This window comes from Corvus moneduloides, chromosome 8 (assembly GCF_009650955.1).
Source record: "Corvus moneduloides isolate bCorMon1 chromosome 8, bCorMon1.pri, whole genome shotgun sequence".
In the NCBI taxonomy this organism is placed as follows: Eukaryota; Metazoa; Chordata; class Aves; order Passeriformes; family Corvidae; genus Corvus; species Corvus moneduloides.
In genome coordinates this window covers 32,889,341-32,902,976 of record NC_045483.1, presented here as the reverse complement: position 1 = coordinate 32,902,976, position 13,636 = coordinate 32,889,341, and the positions used below count along the sequence as shown (strand labels likewise).

Genomic DNA, 13,636 nt, shown 5'->3' with positions numbered 1-13,636 from the left:
TGCTAGAAATTCAGTTGATGTTGTAAAGAATCCTCCTGCACACACAGACTGAAACAAAAATTATCTCTAGAGAAGCAAGCAATGCTCTCCAGCTGTCCCTCCCCTCCAGCAGTGTCACCAGACGAACACTACCACACTATTTCACTCCAAGCAGCCTCCCCTACGGTGCTCTTACCTCTCAATCTGAGAAAGGAACTTGGTTTCAAAGATATGTCTGGTCTTCAGTGTCTCTGAAATCTGGCCTCGGAACAGGAAACCCCGTTTGGTGAAGTCGATCAAAATGTTGCGGACTATTTCCCCCAGGTACATCCCACTGATCATTTTCTCATACCTGCAAGGAAAGACAGCAGTCCAGCTCAGAGGGAACCTGCCCATGTTTGCAAACGCAGCATCACAGATGTGCTATCAGCCAGGTGTCCTACCCACAGAGGGCTGCAGGTAGCAGCGCTGAGCATTGCTCCTGAGACACTCCTTATCCTGTGCTAGAAAGGTCTGCCAGTGGAAGATATTTCTTCTCTCTAGCTTGATGCAAGACAGCAAGTGGGAAACTTGGGTCCTGTGTGCAGAGTTGGGGGCTGAGAGGGCTTCAAGACAGCTTGGTTCCTCCCTGTGGTTTTGGGACTACTGGTTTCCTACTGGAAACCAGGTGCTCGAATTAAATGAAGAGCATAAACCAACCCTGGACCACCAGCTTGCCAACTTGCAGGTCAGTGGTCCTGTGAACAGGCTGGGCATGCCTTTTTCCATCCTTTATCTTGCACAGGGCTGCTTTTGCAGCACGGGACTCCCTTAAAAACACTGCATTTGCAGTGACTGTACCTTATGGCTTCCCTGGAATTTTGCTGCATGGAGCCACTGAGCTTCTTCTGTTTCAAGATCTCAGTTGTGTTTTGCACTCTCTCCCTTCCAGCATCACTCTGGTTTGAATGGAGCATTTTGGGGTCTGTTGAGTTGTGTCCTTACCAACAAGAACTGAACAGTTCGATTTCTTGAGAAGGACATTCAGTGATGAATCCTTTATTTCACCTCCTGAAGCTCTACAGCAGGGTTTGTGCCCTGGGTTGAGCAGAGCCCAGCGCGCCATCCCGCTGGAAGCAGGCCACGCAGTCCATTTAATACCATGAACTCTCTCAGGCTTGTACCCAGCAAGTGTCCTCCCTCTTGAGTACCTAACTATCTCTGGAACAAATTATTCCCCCTGGCAGTCTTCACTACTGCCTTTGGCTGCTTACTCCATGCCAACCCTGCTGCTGCATCAGGTTTGCTCCACGTCTGCCTCTCTGGGTCTGTTTGAGCCTCAGCTTCTATAGAGCTTCCCGTGGGACTTGCCAACTTGTCTGTATTCCTCAGGTTTTTGTGGACAGATTTACTCTAGTCACAAAATCTTTTTAAAGGCTCCTGGCATCAAAGCACTGCTGCAAAGAAATGGTGAAAAACTCTAGTCCTAGCAAGCAACAATCTCAGCCCAGTTTTATCAGTGCTGGGTACACACCTCCCTGTCAGCCTTTTCTTGAAGGGGACAGGGAAGCACTTGCCCAAACGCTGAGCCCAAAAAAGGGGACCAAACTCCAGGAGCAAGAAAGGCAGGTCCTCTAACATGACCTAGTCCATCCAGAAGATTGTCTGAAACAAGAGCTGGCGGCAACTTCTAGAGAGCTCCTGACTGCTTTACAGTGAGCAGTTCCAAGCTTTAACCAGCTGGTGTATGTTCAGGATTTCTACAGGCACAGTCCTCTAAAAAGAGCATTCAGCTAAAAGAGATTAACCTGAGACCCTGAGCAAAAGAATGACCAGCCATCTTATCCCCCCTCAGTACAGCACAGGATGAGAAAAAGGGTCTCTTCATAATTTCAAGACTTTTGAAGCCCTCACCAAAAGCCCTGCTGTGGAGTCCCATGGCAGCAAATAAGTCACAAAAAAGCAGCGACCAGGAAAACCACAGAAAGAGGAGATCCCACAGAATAGCAGGACTGCAGTAATTTTCTACTCTTAACCTCTCCTTTCTCAACTGGGAGAAATCCAGTTCTCTCTTAAAAGCACTTAAGGCAGCCTGGCTTATATGCATAGCACACCATTTATCCTGCAGTACCTTTGCTTTCCAGCATTCAGTGAGAAGTCATCAACTGCTTTGTCATATATTGTCCTGATGTCGTCCAGGCACCCGTTATCCCCGAACGCTCCCCACTCCGTGTTCACACACATCCGCCCTTGCTCACCATCCACCATCTCTATGTTTCTCATCTCTTCCATGTAACAAGCATTGCTGCCCGTTCCTGAAAGAAACACACACTGAAATTATTCTTTGGTTGCAACAAAACAACACTAGAGCCAGCACCACAGCCCTGATAAACCTTCTGAGAGATCTCAAATGTGGTTTTTTTCTGAAAGAAGTAGCTGAATCATCATTTGAAACATCAGAAAAAAACCCAAACCCCCACTCTTCAATAATCCTAAACTGAAGGAGAACATTACTGCTGTGGTGCATTGCTCAGGGTGGCTCAGAGAGGAAGCTCACCCAGGCCAGCTGGCTGAGGGTCCCACACAAAACATCACATGCTTCTGACCCCAAAACTGCAGGAAGCAGACAGCTGGGTTTTGCAGCTCGGAACCACCTTCCACAAAGCCCATGGACCCACAGAATTCAGGGGAAAATGTGGTGAACTGAAAACCTCAGCAAGTTCTGAGGCAGCAGGGGTTTTACCAGCTGATTGCTTGGGGGGTTTTTCTGATTTTAACTGCTTATTTTCTCTGGCAGAAAGGTTACTCCCATGTTGAGATGAGGCAATATCTGATACTTCTTACAGGGGATCCTAAGGAATGTGGCTAAATGCTCCATGTACACAGAGGTCTTGTGGAGCAAAGCTTTATTAGCAAAGAGAGGCAGCTTTAGCTGCTAATCAGGGCAAAAGTTCTCTTGGAGTTACTTGAACTCATTTAATCCTGCATCCCATATTCTGTACCAGTTGCTACAGCAAGTCTGTTTTCTTCTGCCATTTTTTAGGGAATTATATCAATACAGTCTGAGCTAAAATAGATCCTCCCACAGTATGCCCCTGCTGCAGGAGAGCTGAGCCACAGCGCAGGGTTTGGCGGGGGGAATGTCTGGGTTTGCAGACTGAGAGCCAGGTTTGCAGGAACAAACCTGATCAAATCCAACTCCGGATTGCCACCAGCATCCAACCTCCCTCAGGTGCCATCAGCCAGGCAATCCAGGCAGGGCAGAGGGAGCTGTCAGAGCCCCGGAGCTTTCATTCCCATTACCTAGATGTACCCAGGCCACCTCTGACCCCCTGCTCTGCACATAGACATGCTGGCTGCACAGCATATCTGGCAGGGCTGCAGCAGACGGTCCCCAGGGGATGTTCTCAGCACCCCAAGGACACGTTGTCCTTCCTGTAGGGAACTCTGATTCCTGAAAATGCCACCGATGGAGCTGCGCAGACACGGCTTCCTACCCACACTGCACTGTGCTGACTCATCCTGGACATTTTCCAACTGTCTGGAGGAGAAATTGGTGGTGTTTTATTTTCCTATAAGCCACCTCACAACTGAAAGCATTCTTAAAGCTTGCAGGTTCCTTGTCCCCTTCTCTCCCATGGAAAACTCATTTCTCTGGAGAGCTCTGGGAATTCACACTGCCCCATGACTCAGGCTCCCCAAGCGTGGCATTTGCAAGGGCATCGGCAGTCGCCTGTGGAATTACTTCAGCTGTCTCACTGCCGGGAAGGGAGCTCTGCGTCACTGCACTCAGTCTATCAGAGCTCTCCACCACATGCCATTTGGGAATTGTGGCTGCACTTTGCACGTTTACTCTGAGAGACCACATGCTTGAGGGAAGCTGTGGACCACCAGAACACCCCAGCAGGGAAACTCTTACAGGCTAAACTAACAGCAGCTCCAGGAGCCCACATCTGCTCTCCTCCCAAGCAGCACCATGACTTTACCAAATAAAACAGGCAGAATTTACTGAGCATCACAGCCTCTGCTTATCTCAACTGATTGTGGACAGAACCAAGTTGGCTGTTGAATTCCGCTCTCTTTTCCTCCTGGATATCCTAGGTTTATTTTCAGTTAGCCACAGGGATGGCCTCCATGAGAATAGAGACAGATGTGTGGATGTGCTGTTTAATAAAATGCAGCTCTAACACATACCCACAATGAGTCCAATCTCACAGTTTGGATCTTCATAAGCACAAGTCATCATTGTGCCCACTGTATCATTCACCACAGCCACCACATCCAAGTCAAATTCCTTTGGGAGAGAGAAAATAGTAGTGAGAACTCTGGGCTAGGGGCAGTCTGTCACACCAAAGGGGACACGAAAGGAGCACACCAAAGGGGAGGCTGCCAAAACACCCTGGAAACAAACAACTGAAATTACCAGCCTAATTTCACACATGCAAAAATAGGAACCTTGTCTACCAGCAGGCAGCTAAGGTACATGCTCTACCTATGACAGACTGTCTTCAGAATGAAGTATATTCCTGGCTGTTCTCCTTGGCTTAGGTGTGTTTAAGCATACATCTTTTACACAGGCACATGGTATAAACATTCAATATCACAACAATTATGTAGCAATTCCAGTAACAAAGGTTTTAAGACTTCCTTTTCACTGGCTGGTAAAAACTGTGCAAAAGTAACATCCTCCTCAAGCTATTTTTCTTCCCTTCCTAGAAAGTTTTGGCTAGACTGGTTGAGGCTTTTTCAAGGTCAAGAAGAGGAGGAGAAAATTGTCCTTTAGGGTGCACTGAGGTGCATTCCTACAATCACCATTTTGAAAACTCCTGCTTTCTCCATGTGTGTCACAATTGCCACAGAGTTTGAAAGAAGCCTTGAAAGTTCAAGCAAATGTGAAAAGCTAGAAGCCTCTGGGGGAAAAAACAACCGTCTGTGCAAGACAGGAGACAGCCCATGTCTACAAGGCACACAAATCCTGTGAGAGGGAGCCAGCTTGACCCACAAGGTCTGTCCATTCTGGAGAGGAGCAGAATGAGGAAAAAAAAAAAGAAAAGAAAAATCACCTCTCTTCTTTTAATTCCTTCTCTAAGCAAATATACCACATCTTCTCCCTCACAGTCTGTAGCTTTGAAGCCTTTTGTCCAATTGAGAAGGATACCCTAAAAAGCAAGAAAATAGGTTATCAAGTTGCTAGGACTCAGATGTTATTCTGTACACTTAACATTTCAAATGCTTTAGTGCAATGTTTTACGGAAGAGTCCCTGTGAAAAGGAATATCTCTTTAGTATGTGGAATTGTCATCTAAAACAACTAATTGTGATCTAAATTTCCAGAGCAATGCAACAAACTAAAAGAAATAAAAAAAGTGTGACAGGAACTCAAAAACCCAAAAGTGTTACAGAAATTATGCCTTTCATTAAAAAAATCCCAGCTAATAGGAAACTATTAACAGCTGCAGAGGTTGGGCTGGTGTAAATACGTGACAGTGAAGTTAAACATGCAAGTGAAAAGAACACAAGTCTATTTGTCAGGGATGTGCTTCAGGCCACACTGTCACCCTTAGGGTGACACAGCCCACAGATTCTGGTGCAACCACTCCATCCAGTGAGACAAGATCAGCTGGGAACAGGCGCTGGCAGCAGGGTTGGACTTTTGCTTACTGCTTGCAAAACGAGGGAAGTGTCACACACCAGCAGGTTTATACAGTTGGAAAAAACACAATGTCTTAAAAAAGGGATATGACCACCATGGAAAATTTAAATGCTCTTATCTGTCACAGTCACGGGCTGAGCAGCATTTGCATTACTACCCTTAAAGGAACTATTTATAGGAGCAGCTGCACTGGTCAGGGTCAGAGCATGAACCTTCCCCTTGTATGACCTTCCTGTAAGTGTCACGTGGATGACATGAAGGCAGAGAAATCAGGCCTGGCATAAGCACAAAAGCAGATTCAAAAGGTACTAAGGAACTTACAGCATCCAGACTGGTCTGCTTGCAAGGGAAGGAAAAGGTGAAGCCAAGAGGAAGACGTGCGCCTTTTATCCCCATATAATCCAGGAAGTCAGAAATGCAAGTAACGATGTGATCAAACAGCTTTAAAGAGAAAAGTCATAATATTTGAAGTTGTACATGTTATGTGCTCTTAAGGAGCTATTTAAAAAGCAGCAGTGCAGCCAAAGAGAAACACAAATACCTCTTCTCCTGTTCCCTGCATCACCTCTATGGGAATGGCATAGATCTTGTTGTGCATCTCAACTGTTCTCCTTTTACCGCTGCGGATTTTCACCAGCAAAACTCTGAAGTTTGTCCCTCCAAGGTCAAGTGCCAGAAAGTCTCCATTCTCTGTAAAAAAATATGTGTGTATATTTGAAGAACCACAAGTAAAATCTGAATAAATGCTTCTCTCAAAGTATTTTGATAGAAAATCTCCTAAAAACTCAGTTGGGAAGATCTTCATCAAAAGAGGACTTTAGATGCGGCTCTGATTATTCCAGCTTTCTTTTTTTTTTTTTTGTTTTATTTTTTGTTTTGTCTTCCTTTAAACCAACAAGCCAAAAAGGACCCACACGACTGTTCCAAGAGAAAGCTGAAATTTGGCCAGCCACCCTGAAATGTAAAGTACCCAAGTAGTGTGAACAGGGTTCATGTGGGTTTGGGTTTATGATCCCAGTTGTGGTTTTATGATCCCAGCTGTGCTTTTCTCAGCTCAAGCTGTGACTTTGCTTGCACCCTGAGGCAAGGACAGGGGGCCAGGCTGCCAGCAACCAGCACAGGCCAGCAGGGCCAGTGCTCAGCTCTCCTCCTTTGCACAGCTCAGGTTCTTCTTTGGTCGCACCAGATCTGCTCACCCTTCACCAAACCCCACACTGGGAGCCCGTTTCAGCGCCCTGTAGCTGAGCCAGTGTCCCCACTCCAGCAAAGGCACGCTCTACCTGTCCCATCCGGCGTGCTGCGGACGAAGGTGGGCAGCATCTTCACTTTGGCAGTCTCGTGAGTCTTCTTCTTCAGCCCCGCTTCCATCTCCGCCCTCATTCTCTTCTTCACCTGCAGCAGCTGCTCGTGGGTGAGCTTGAACTCAGCCAGGGTCTCGTCGATGAGGCGGTGCTGCTCCGACAGCCGGTACGCCACGGCCGTCACCATGGCCGCTCCCTTCCCGCTGCCGCTCTCCGACAGCAGGAACCGCACCTCCGAGTCAGGCACCAGGCGCCGCGTGGTTTTGTGCAAGCGCCGGGCATACCTGTGGGGAGGAGAGGCTGCAAGCCCGGCCTCTGCACTGCCCACGCCCCAAAATCTGCACTGCATCCCCCCAAAATCTGCCCTGCCCACACCGACCCACTGCAAGGGGAATGGGGAGACTCACCATGCCCAAACTAGCTACAGCCTCCCAAGCAGAAAAACTAACAGGGAAGAGCAGTTCTTCCCTACAGCCTCCTTCCTCCTGAACTTCTAAGCAAAGCCAGAAAAATGCAGGGGAGAGCATCAGTCTCATCCCCTGAACCTGATCCTGGATGGGAGAAACTCCCTGGCTGCAATGCTGCTCCAACTCCTTCTCCTGGGGTCCTCTCCTGAACTTGCTGGTTTAGATGGTGTGGGTAGCAGTTAAGAAACCAACAGTGCCCAGTGTTTATTATCTTAACAATCCCCAGACCTTGCCCCATCTGGAAGAGCGAGTCAAAACAGCATTCTCAGAAATTTTTTTGTTTGCTGAAATTTTATGGGTTTTTAAACGAAGGAAAATATCTTTTTCAATAAATAATGAGAAACTGGAAAAGAAACATTAGGCATATTTCTCCTTTCAGAAGTTCACCCACAAACATAATTTTCTGATTTCTACAAAAATCTATACAGCTGTTTCACTAAAAATGTAACTTTCAAGATGGGGGAAAACAAGACAAAGTCAGTTTGTTACAGGCCATGGAAATCTAAGCACCATTTCTTCCCCTCACCCCAGTTTTCAAGCGTATCTTCAGAAAAGACTGGCAAAAATAGGGTTCAGCATGGGCATTAAACTGGAAATGGAGATGAAGGTGAATTAATTTCCTCAGGTCGCCTCACAGCCCAATCAAAGGGCACAAAGCAATGTTTTGTACAAAGAAACTCTCCTTCCAAGAGGTCTCTTGAGGATCCCTTAAGTTATCTATTCAGACCACCATAGTTTTCCCTGACATTGCAGTATCCAGTTACTCAGAGGTTTGGTTCTTTTCTGTGTGGTTTTGTCGGGCTTTTAGAATCTGACACAAATTTTTCACTTAAAAGACGTCTCCTTTCCCCCCTAAGCTCCCCAGCTCAGACCTAAACCCCCATGCCCATGCTTTGGGTTCATCATCTCACAGCCTGCCTGGGTGACGTCTTGGGATGACATGCTCACCATGCTCACCCCTTTGCAAACCAGAGCCTGTGGCAGGTGAAGTGTTAGTGGCAGGAGCAGAGGGACTCACTGTGGATGCATCTTGTAGAGGGACCCATCCACCCCCACGGTGGTCCGGAGGCGGCCGACCCCCTTGTTATCCCGCAGCTGGTTGAGGATGGCACCCAGGGTGGAGGCCACCAGGTTGGCTGAGCGGAAGGACACAATGGTGCAGACGTGCTGGACAGCGACGCAGTCCTCGTGGGACGGCTCTACCCCCAGCCGGGTCAGGATTTCTTTGGCTTTGTTCAAACCTTCTTTGCTCCTGCAAAGTAAAGGGGACTCCTTAGTGGGGATGTACTGGACTGCAGGACTGAGGTGCATCCAAACATAGGTGCCCCTGCCTGGGGTTTGAGAAGGTTAGAAAGAAAATTTCTTAGAGATCTGGACTAGAAAGCTTCATGAGGCTTGAAATAAAATGCTCTAAACATGCATTCATTCACAGATGGAAAAGCTTTCCATTAAAGCCTGGTGCAAACATGCCACCTACAAACAATGCAATTCCAGGTACTACAGCAGTCGCACTACAATGAGGAACTGGAGAAATTAAAATGCTTTTTCATTACAGTGATGCTTTAAACTGCAAACAGCTTCTCTTGAGCATGAAGCATCAGCCCCACAATTCAGCACGGGCCTGAGCACACACCTAATCCCACACTCACTCCCTCGCATGTCTCCATAAATTAAGCCCAGTGCAAAAAACAAAACCCTGAGCTAAGGTTGCCTAAGCAATTTCATGCTAACGGGTCTCTTTTCAGGCTTTTACAACCCCACTGAATCCCTGCCTCTTGCATTGCTTTTTTCCTCATTAGCACCCAGCCTGAGAGCAAAGCTTCTGGCAAAACTTCTCCTTGTCCAGCTCAGTCATTTCCCAGACAAAAACACAAGGAGTATATCTTGTCATCCCTAACTATACTCCATACATCTTTTTAAGGACTCTTGCATCTTGCTAGCACTAGCCAGAAATTTGAGGCTGCACAGGCATGTTCCCCCTACTTATAACCACAGTTAGGTTCAGGAAGCAAGGTGGGATTTCAGGGCAAATTTTTCCTCTTAATAACTGAATTTCTCAACAATTGCATTTTTCTCACTGCTGTTCAACATTACCTTGGTCCACGACACAGACCTCTGTGGTTAAGACAAATGAACACACACATTTAATGGAAAGTTGTTCAGATAACATGGTCTGCAGGGACAGGAGTAAAATGTGGCAGGAGGAACAGGCATTACAGAAGTTACTGGCTGTTCCCCTAGTGTTGTACTTGCCATTTCAAAAAGAAAATCCAGCCCAATGACTATGGTACAAACTATCCCAGTGATGTGAATTTTAAAAACACGGGGGGAAGAGCCTGTAAGTACTGACCAAAGAGGTGATGACACTCCAAGAAACCAACTGGCACATAGCTCAGAGGTCACTGTGCAGCACCCGGCACTGCCTATGGGACTGAATGCTCTGCCTTGTCATGCTTGTTTTCTTTCTGCCCAGCAATCCCAGGGAAACAGCAAAGAGCAACACAAGTATTTGCTAGGAGGCACTAAGCCAATTCATTTTGTGAGCAGCGAGAGAAGTACTACAGCTCATACCCTGAAAGCTGCATGGACTGGCAGACTTTATAGTTCCTCCCAACACAGAAGAAGGGAGAAATCTTGGGGTGGAGGGCACAGACTGTCTGCTGAGGGTCCCCACACGCCAGCTCTGCACGGGCAGTAGAGGATGGCAGCCACCTCCAATGCAGCATGCCTTCCCACAATGCAAAGAGAGCAGGAAAATTAACATTCAGAGTTGCTGTGAAGTCCAAGGAGTGAAAAGGGATAGATTACTCACTTTTCAATGGCAGAAACATGCTTCGTCTCAAACTTCCCTTTGGTGAGAAGCTCAGGGGTGATTCTCCCCTCAAAGAGCAGCCCCTCCTTGGCCATCTTCACCAGGATGAGCCTTACAAGCTCCCCCATGTATAGCCCACTGACCATCTTCTCAAACCTGCAGGAGAGGACAGCAGTCACCCACAAATCCATGGACAACACTGGGAAGCAGGGCCCAGCTGTGCCACCATAAAGCCTGGCCCAGCCAGAGATTTGCTTCACCACAGGCAAAGCTTTATTGAACTGCAGAATCCCTAACACAAGTGGGAAATGGAGCACAGAGCAGAAAACAACAGAACAGTTCACAAATAACTGCCTCACTCACAGCTGCTTCCCAGGATTAAGGGATCCACGGTCGATCTCTCGATCAAACTCGGTCCTGATGTCTTCCAGCGAGCCGTCATCTCCAAAGGCCCCCCACTCCGTGTTAATGCACATCCTGCCCTCATCCCCTTCCACCAGGTCGATGTGCCGCATCTCCTCCATGTAACAGGCATTGGTGCCAGTGCCTTGGGAAAAAGGACAGCAGAAGGTACTGACCAAGCTGGCCAGGCAAAGGCAGACAAGCCCCGCGCCCGCCACAGCCGCAACGAGCATTACCAATGATCAAGCCAACTTCACAGCGCTGGTCATCGAAGCCACAGGTCATCATGGTCCCGACAGTGTCATTCACAACAGCCATGATATCCGCATCATAGTCCTGGGGAGGAACAAAGCATTACTTGGACCTCTGGAAAACGCTGCTCCTGTTCATCACCAGCCTGCTTTTAGCAAATAGTTTCACAAGGAACAGGAGATAAATAATCTGTCTGAATACCACAGCTCATCTTTTTAAATATTCCCTGTTCTGTCTGCCAGTTCCCCATCCCACGCGCCCAAGAAGGCAATGAGAGCAGACTAATGCAAGCAATGAAACAGCACTAGGATCACTCTAGAGAGCACAGGCCTGCTCTCACATAAGCGCACTTAGGCAGGAAAGAAAAGGGCTATACATGAGGGAGAAGGAACTTTGCACTGAAACATCATGGAACGATTTAGAGCAGTTGCTTGAGGAGTCAATCTAGAAAATACTTCTTACAGAATTCACTTAAACAATCTATGTGTTTTATATGAAGTGAAGATTTTAATACAAAAATAATGCGATTAAACAAATAACATGCAGACATTCCTTTCTGGGTGGAAATTCACTGTGTGGTTCTACCAAGTCTAATGATAGTAACTGACTCTAGTAATGTTGTTTGGTGACAGCAAAATTCAGGTTTCCTTAAGAGTCCACAACTGCCCAAAGAAAGCAAATACTGCCCAGTTTCCAATGAAATTTTGGAGGCTGAGTAATCAACATATCACCAGGCTGCAAGCATTATGCAAACCCTCTCATGCTCAGTGCCTTTTTATTTGTTTAAATCAGCAACCTGGTCACCTTAATTCTCTATAAAGTCAACAGTGAGAAACTCAGGGAGCAACAGCTCACTGAGCCTGAAATCCCCTTCTCTTCTACTCTGCTCCTCTCCTGCTCCCAAGCACAGCAGGTGCACAAGTGAGCTGAGCCCAGTCCATGAGACCAACTTTCTCAGGAATGGGACATGTTGGCGTCACTGAAAGGCCCCAGCACTGCCACATAGCACTTTTTCAGTTTTTGGAGAATGATAAAAATCACTGAAGGTTGCCAGTGAAAATCCACAACACAGCAACTCAGTTCTCTGCTGTGAGGAAAATCACAGCTTCCACACAACAACTCTGACACTGCTTCATTTTTCCAGCAAACCCACACATTTCATGCAAGAAAGCAGAGTTCCACCACCACTCAGACCATCTGCTCAAGTGAGTGACATGAAGAGTGGTCCCTGGCAAAGCTGAGATACAGCTAAAAAAGAAAAAGAAGTGCAATTTACCCCACGTTTCTTGATGGCCTTGTTAAGCAGCCTCACGACATCTGCTCCCTCCACTCCGCTCGCTTTGAAGCGCTTTGTCCAGGTTATCAGAATACCCTGATAAAACAAGACAGCAACATTCAACAGGATGCAACCATAAGATACACACTGATCATTTCTTTTCCTTAAAAATGAGATTTTATACTTCAAATGAATCTTCAGACCTCTGTTCTTACATGACCTCTAACAGCCCAACCTGAGACAATTGGTGGTCTTAAGAGTCTAATTACAGTGAGCTGAAAGATAGAAAATTCTTTTCCCCTCCCTTGCTAGAAAATGGTGTGTTTGCATTTTGTATTTTCAGCCTACTCTTCTCCCTGCTACTCCTCGACAGTTTTTCTTGGAAAACCATTTAATCGTTTTGGGCATGGAAATAGACTGCTTTCAGAAAAAGCTGACTCTACAGGACTGACTACAGAGCAGGGATATGATATTGGTAGGTCCAGGATTTGGCTGCAGTGGGGATCAGGCTGCTGCACATTTACTGCCTGGAGTCCCATCTGTCTGGGCTTGTTTAACTGTGGGATCATGTTTATGGGTTGAGGCAAATGAAAATACTGGAGATGTAACAATGCATGTCTCTATTTTACAGCACAGATCAGAAAGAAAATCCTGGTATTGAATTCGTTGTCTGCAAACTTTCATAAAGAGCCTGCAAATACCCCAGGGTAACGACTACACTTATTTATTTGCTATTTACATAATGCCTGGCTGAATCAGAGCATTCAGTGTACAGGTAAATAATAACAAAAGAAAGAAAAGAGCATTGACAGTAATCAACTGACAGAAAGACAACTCAGACCAGCTCAGCTTTCCATACCCACCACAATATTCACATCTGTCACAACAGGAGTCCAAGAAGCTAAAAACCAGAAAAGCTGAAGCCTGTAGGCACAAGCAGCCATTGCCCAGGTGTGTGTTTGCCCATATCTCAGCTTAAAAATCAAATTTGCCCTCCAAACTGAGATAGCTACAGGGAACAGAAGGTCAGGGCAGCTCTTTCCAGACCAGGAGATACTCTCCTACCCCTAGACCACAAACTCAGTTTGTGTAAGTTTTGCCAGTGTGCTGCCCTCATGGGCATCATTCAGAAGCCCATCAAAGCCCCATGCTGCTGTGCAGGGAAACTGTGGGCAAAGCCTGCTCTGCTGGCACAGCTTTCATGGGCAAAAGGGCGCCGTGCTTCACAAAACTTTTATAAGAAACTGGTCAAACCACAGTGGCAAAGAGCAGCTCCTCTCAGCATGACTGGCCACTGTGCTGGAAGGAATTTTTCCTTCACCAGCAAGGCCTTGGCAGCAGGAAGGAGCCCTTGGAATGCAGCAGGGTTGAGTGGGGCCCAACCATGTGGTGCCCATCTTATCACCCTTGGAGAAAACAGGGACTACCCTGCCTCCTTCTGCTTACCAAGCACAAGAAAACAGCACCCAGGCAAGCACAGCCTCACAGAAGCAGCAATCCAGGAACAAACCTGGCC

At 47.0% G+C, this 13,636-nt stretch overlaps 1 protein-coding gene across 2 annotated transcripts in view; it reads right to left on the bottom strand.

Annotated features, from left to right (window-relative positions):
• HK1 (hexokinase 1) overlaps positions 1-13,636 on the bottom strand; it is a 35,932-nt gene that overhangs the window by 4,556 nt on the left and 17,740 nt on the right. For both annotated transcript variants that reach the window (XM_032115665.1, XM_032115666.1), the window contains 12 exons: positions 12,121-12,216; positions 10,829-10,928; positions 10,554-10,737; positions 10,191-10,346; positions 8,397-8,630; positions 6,891-7,195; positions 6,152-6,300; positions 5,932-6,051; positions 5,022-5,117; positions 4,153-4,252; positions 2,090-2,273; positions 176-331 (listed from right to left, as the gene is read on the bottom strand). In XM_032115665.1, the coding sequence (XP_031971556.1) occupies positions 176-331; positions 2,090-2,273; positions 4,153-4,252; positions 5,022-5,117; positions 5,932-6,051; positions 6,152-6,300; positions 6,891-7,195; positions 8,397-8,630; positions 10,191-10,346; positions 10,554-10,737; positions 10,829-10,928; positions 12,121-12,216 (1,880 nt within the window). The remainder of the gene's footprint in view (positions 1-175; positions 332-2,089; positions 2,274-4,152; positions 4,253-5,021; positions 5,118-5,931; positions 6,052-6,151; positions 6,301-6,890; positions 7,196-8,396; positions 8,631-10,190; positions 10,347-10,553; positions 10,738-10,828; positions 10,929-12,120; positions 12,217-13,636) is intronic.